The following is a 6,090-nucleotide window of genomic DNA, read 5'->3' as shown; positions in this document are numbered from 1 at the left end:
GGCTCAATACCCCATCTGCTAAGCTACATGAAAATTTTCAGAATTGACTCCTTTCTGGCAACAAGTGGCATAAATCAGTTTAAGTCCCCATCATGCTTATTCATGCTGCTTAGAAAACGAGGGGGTGGATTTACAATATAGGTCCCTAGTTTCTATTTTGGAAATGACATAAGCATTTCCATTTTTTCAAGAGTACTTAGTCAATTAATCATCCAGCCATTTATTTGTTGCACTTAACATTAGCACATGCTACTGGACTAGAATACCAAGGTTTTAGGTACTTTGCTTTCTTGACTGAGCACAGTATATTCCCCGAGGAGTTGGGTATAATCACAGTGTTATCCAAATAAATGAAAGACTCAAGCATAATTTCAGTGTCCATATTTCAAAAATTTATTTATCTCAAACTGTGCATAATGGAGTAAAAACTTAAGTTGAAAATGTACCTGTTATAAGGATGGTATTAGTTCAAATATATACATGGATTCTCGGCAGACTGATTCAATAATACAGAGCCGAATCTTTAAAATACAACTACGGAAAATAAAAGGGGGAAAACCTTAAAATATCACAGTAAATTTACAGAAATATTACAAACCATAAGAAAATATTTCAAACACAGTAATTTCATGTTGTTTTTTTATCTGAACAAAATGGAAAGTTGGGAAACAAAAAAAAAGCTATTATAAATTACCAACGATGTCAACCTGCATGGCCATTTTTGCTTTTAACAGTAAGTTAAAAAAATTTAGTACAATCTAAAACTTTTGCCCCTTTAAAGACCACGGAGATGGTTTTGCCAGTACTTATTCTAATTTTTTTCCTTTTGTACAATTTTTAAACAATTAAAATGTCCAAATCTGATTAATTTTCTTCTTTCCACGTTTGCAACTGTCCTAAATTTCAGCTGAAGAATCAAAATTCAGCAAGAAGCCTCTCCTTGAAAAATATTGGCAAATTCTCAGCTTATAAACAATGGACATTTTGATTGCCATGTTTATCTCGATAAATACTGTACAAAAGTTGCTTGCAAATATTAAAACATTTTTTTTCGTCGCTTGGAGACTAGCTCTAAATATTATTGGTAAAGACTTTTGCAAACTTTCTGCAAAGCTCCTACCGTATCACTAGAACTTTTAAAAAGTTTTGCGTAGTTTTCTTTCCTCCAGATCTATACAAGGTCCATTCCCTCGCCCTCCCCACCCCCACCCCAGGTTTTCTCTGTACAAAAATAGTCCCCCCAAAAGAAGTCCAGGATCTCTCATAAAAGTTTTCTTGCCGGCATTGCAGTTTTTGCGTGAGTGCGGATGAGACTGGCGTTCTCTTTTGCAGCTGTCATTTGCTGTGGGTGATGACTTTTTTTTTTTCTTTTCTTTTTTTTTTTTTTTTTTTTTGAGCGTACCGGGTTTTTCTCCTTGGTGTTTCTTGCTCTCCTTCCATTTCCCTCTTTTTCTTTGAAAATTTCTAACCCGCCCCCTCCAGTTCACTGTCCGGACCTCACATGTGCGAGAGGGGCAGTGTGCCGTTAATGGCCGTGCCGGGCACCGGGCCGCTCTGGTAGTGCTGCGACATGTGAAGTCTGCTGGGGGCGGCGGGCTCCGGCACCTCGGCGCCGGGGAGGTACATGCTGATCATGTCCCGGAGGTCCCCGGCCTGGCAGGGCGCCCTGGAGTGGGAAGAAGAGGTAACCACGGGGGGGCTGGAGCTGGCCTCGGACTTGACCACCGAGCCCATGGAGCCAAGAGCCATGCCAGGGGTGCCCTGCTGCGAATAGGACATGCTGTAGGTCGGCGAGCCGTTCATGTAGGTCTGCGAGCTGGTCATGGAGTTGTACTGCAGGGCGCTCACGTCGTAGCGGTGCATGGGCTGCATCTGAGCGGCGCCGTGCGCGTTGAGGCCCGGGTGCTGCGGGTAGCCCAGCTGGTCCTGCATCATGCTGTAGCTGCCGTTGCTCCAGCCGTTCATGTGCGCGTAGCTGTCCATGCGCTGGTTCACGCCCGCGCCGAGGCCGGCGCCCACCCCGACCCCGCTCGCCATGCTGTTACCGCCCGGGGCGAGCAGCCCTCCCGGCAGCGTGTACTTATCCTTCTTCATGAGCGTCTTGGTTTTCCGCCGGGGCCGGTATTTATAATCCGGGTGTTCCTTCATGTGCAGCGCTCGCAGCCGCTTGGCCTCGTCGATGAACGGCCGCTTCTCCGTCTCCGACAAAAGTTTCCACTCGGCACCCAGGCGCTTGCTGATCTCCGAGTTGTGCATCTTGGGGTTCTCTTGGGCCATCTTGCGCCGCTGCCCGCGGGACCACACCATGAAGGCGTTCATGGGCCGCTTGACGCGGTCCGGGCTGTTCTTCTGGTTGCCGCCCGCCGCCGCCGCGGTGGAGTTGCCGCCGCCGCCGCCGCCGCCGCCGCCGCCGCCGCCCCCCGAAGTTTGCTGCGGGCCCGGCGGCTTCAGCTCCGTCTCCATCATGTTGTACATGCGGGCGCTGTGCGCGGGCCCGGCCCGCCGGCGGCCGCCGACCCTCGGCCCGGCCGGGACTTTGGGGGGCCCGCGGGCGGGGGGGAGAGGAGGAGGGGAGGCGGGCGGGGGTGTCGGGAGCTCAGGGCTCCGCGAGGAAAATCAGACGAAGAATAATTTGGGGGAAGAAAGGAGAGAGGCAAACTGGAATCAGGATCAAAAAAGCGCTTCCCTCCTCTTCTGGCCGGTCCAGCCGCTGCCGATGATTGTTATTATTATTTTTTGGAAAGGCTTAAGCCTGGGGCTCAAACTTCTCTCCCTTTCTTTCTCTCTCCTCTTCTTTCTCTCAGTCCTAGTCTTAAAGAGGCAGCAAACTACTTTCCCCCTTTTGCAAACACTCTCTTCTCTGCCTTGACAACTCCTGATACTTTTTTGAACAAGTTAATAGACAACCATCCATGTGACGGGGGCTGTCAGGGAATAAATGGGTTTCCAGCGACCAATCAGCGCGCGGCGGCTCCTCCACTCGAGCCCAGCCTCGCCGCCGGGTTTTGCATGAAAGGGGGCGGGGCCTGCCGCGCCGCCGGCCTCGCGGGGGAGGCGGGGGGAGGCGCGGGGAGGAGGGAGGGGGAGGAGGGAGGGGGAGGCGGCTCCCACAGCCAGCCTGCCAGCCACTGAGAAACCTTTGTATCCTCTCTCGCAGCAACAGGTCACACCACACGCCTTTTCGAAGGAAGTGGGTAAACAGCACTAAGACTACGATTTCTTCTTCTTTAAACTTAATCTTGATTTACTCTTTGGTGCGGGCTGCTGAAATGAGGAGGGGGCGCGAGAAGCTGAGGTGGGGTGGGGGAGGGCAGAGAGGGTGGCTCAGGGCGACTGTCCTCCTAGTATATCTGGAAACCGGCCGTGCTGGAGTTGGTGTGTCATTGTTCTCCCGCTCCTCCGCACACAGCCCCCAAATCCAGCCGCTCTAGCTCTTCTCCCTAACCTGGCTCTTCCGCTCGCCCCTCTCCCTCCACGGGAGCAGACCCTCGCTCACCCCCTTCTCACACTGTCCCGACAAGAAGTTAGGAGACGGAAAGCTCTGTCCTCAGAACCCTCCTTGCTTCCACGTAATTCGCTCTGTTTTAAAAATAAACTCTGCTCGGATCTGTGCGGCCTCTAGAGCTGAGGCCGGGCCGGGCCTGGGTAAGCAGCTGAATCCACGCTCTTCCCTGCCCAGCTCAGCCCTCTGGGCCGGAAACCACAGCTTGGCTCTCACCCCAGCCACATCTCCCACCCATCGTTCTCCACTCAGTCGGGTGCAGAGGGGACGCTCGTCTTCTCTCCCATTTTCCTGAGCTTCCCCCAAGGAGGGCTCTCAGTGGTGTGGGGTTCCAAAGGGGGCTGGGGGAAGAAAAAGATCCACAGAAGGGCGCTCAGAAGTGCTGTCTATGGGGGAGGGTAATCTCAGCTTCCTGGCATCCTAGGGCACTGCTTGGAGGTGGCTTTTGAGCCGCACTCACAAACTCCCTCCCACGCAGAGTTCCCAAGACTCAAGCAGAACCAGCCCTGGCATTTCCCCCACCTACTTCTACCGCGGTGGCCCATCGCCCCGACAGCCTGGGGCTGGAGCTAACCCCGGAGGGGGCTCCGGGCCTGGGAGGCGGGGGTGGTGCTCTCCAGGCACAGGTGCAGGCCGGGCAGGCTGGAGGAAGGCGACCAGGATTGGGGAAGGGGGGAGCCCGGCAAGGCCCGGGCTGGAGGAGGATGGGATGGGGGGCGGGAGTAGGGGCTCAGGAATCCTGCCCTCCTAGGACCCAAGAGGGTAATTTTAGCCGCTCTCCCATTGTCCCGACGTAAAGATTTCAATAGGTAGGCGCTCAATGCGCAGAGCAATGGCAGCACGTCCGTTACAAATAGGTAGTTTTGTTTCTCTTGTTGTCGCTACACGGAGTCAAACAAAGCCCCGTCTAAGTTTCCTTCCACTCTCTTGTTGGGATCTTTGTGGCTAAAATGCACTTGACTACAAAGCGGGGGGGGGCGGGGAGAGGAGAGAAAAAAAAAACAAAACAAAACCTCGATGCCATTTCTTTTTTTATAAAGGGCTTAAACCATCAGGGTTACTTATTTTCTTTCTTCTGTAACACTCACTCCGCCTCCCTCCTCCCCGATCTACCCTTACCCTAATAAAATGTACTGAATAGTATCTGTCGGCCACGTTCCATTTATTATTTTTACAAAACTGTGCATTGTTTTGTTCCTTACTAATCTTCTTCCGATAACCTCCAACTTCTCCAATCCCTACCTTCCCAGGCTTTTCTGTTCTTGTCAAACTCAAGATAAGTATGCTCACTGGAAACCCAGAAAAGTTGTGAAAAAGTTGCAGACTTTTCTTAATAAATTATTATTTCCAATCAACCTCTCCTGCCCCTGCAGTTTCTCTTTTTTGCTCTTAAATTATGTTTTGTTTTAGTTACTGTGAATCCGGGAAGGATGAAACTAGCCTTCTGAAAACTCATAAATATATAGTACTCTTCAAAATAAAGCAGTGTCTTCTGTTTATTCGAGGTGTAATATTAAGCAATATTAAGCTAAACAAGGACCTGGAGATTAGGAAAGAGAAAAGGTTAGAAGGTCTGGAGAAGAGAAGGCGGCCACCGGCTTTTCAGCGCGTCTGGTTTCAGGGATGTGGCTGGTGCGCCCCCTACTGGTGAATTCGCTTTTCCCAAGACTCTTGCTTTCACCTTTAAAAGAAGGTGTTCGGAAATAATTAAAGAAAAATAAAATGAGGGGGATGGGAGTGAGAGCAAAGTAATTACACGTAATCTAAACAAAAGAAAAGTTAATATATCGTATAAGCTATGGGACCAAATCACAAGAGTCAGATTTAATTTTCTTAACTTAGAAATGTACATATAACCTCGAGATAAGTGGGAGGTTAAACCATGGGAGAAAATCGGTACAAATTATGAGATTCAACATATGAACGAATTATGATTGTCCAGACGCCATGAAGGGCAGGCCAAGCATTCACTTTATGATTGTGTACGCATTGGTCTATGCTTAATAGCATTATTCGGAAAACTAAAAAAAAGCTTATGGATAATTAAGTTTGAAGAAAAATAAAGCACAAGGGGTTGATGTGGATAATGGTGGTGTATATGTATTAAAATAAATATTAATAATGGATGGTTATAGAAGCAAATGTTATTAATCTTCTCTCTCTCTCAAAGGTAATAGTAAGAGGCACAAATTTTTCCTTGCTATGATATATAAAAGCTTTTATACATTCTCAGATGCATGTGTTTGTGCCTGAACTCTATAATAATGCATTTAAGAGGTTAAAGGGGCTGGCTAGGTCTTTTGTTAATTGCTTTTATCATATAAATAAGCTATGGAAATACATTACAATTGTGTTATCATTGGTTGCATTTATTTACAGCTTTATTTTAATTAAGCCTGCTGTACTTATCAAGGCAATAAACTACTGTGGCTGGCGTTTATGCATAATAATGTGCTATGAAAATAAGATTAAAGAAGATGGTGATAGCAGAAACAATTTTCTCATTAGATTTTTTAGAACATATGCATTAAAAAAATCAGATCACTGGCCACTCTGTTTCAATCCAGCACCATCACTGGGCCCTAAAT

At 48.5% G+C, this 6,090-nt stretch overlaps 1 protein-coding gene across 1 annotated transcript; it reads right to left on the bottom strand.

Moving 5' to 3' along the window:
• Positions 1 to 465: 465 nt before the first annotated feature.
• Positions 466 to 2,594, bottom strand: SOX2 (SRY-box transcription factor 2). The gene has a single exon (XM_081235389.1). The coding sequence runs from the start codon at positions 2,473 to 2,475 to the stop codon at positions 1,498 to 1,500; it is 978 nt and encodes a 325-aa protein (XP_081091515.1). The 5' UTR covers positions 2,476 to 2,594; the 3' UTR covers positions 466 to 1,497.
• Between the last annotated feature and the right edge of the window lie 3,496 nt (positions 2,595 to 6,090).

Source organism: Mesoplodon bidens, assembly GCF_964165515.1.
Source record: "Mesoplodon bidens genome assembly, chromosome: 5".
Taxonomy (NCBI): Eukaryota; Metazoa; Chordata; class Mammalia; order Artiodactyla; family Ziphiidae; genus Mesoplodon; species Mesoplodon bidens.
The sequence above is the reverse complement of the archived record's forward strand: the minus strand, read 5'-3'. Positions and strand labels throughout refer to the sequence as shown.

Bases quoted from the DNA above. Each gene is read 5' to 3' on its own strand.
- SOX2 (XM_081235389.1), bottom strand. From the start codon at position 2,475: ATGTACAACATGATGGAGACGGAGCTGAAGCCGCCGGGCCCGCAGCAA.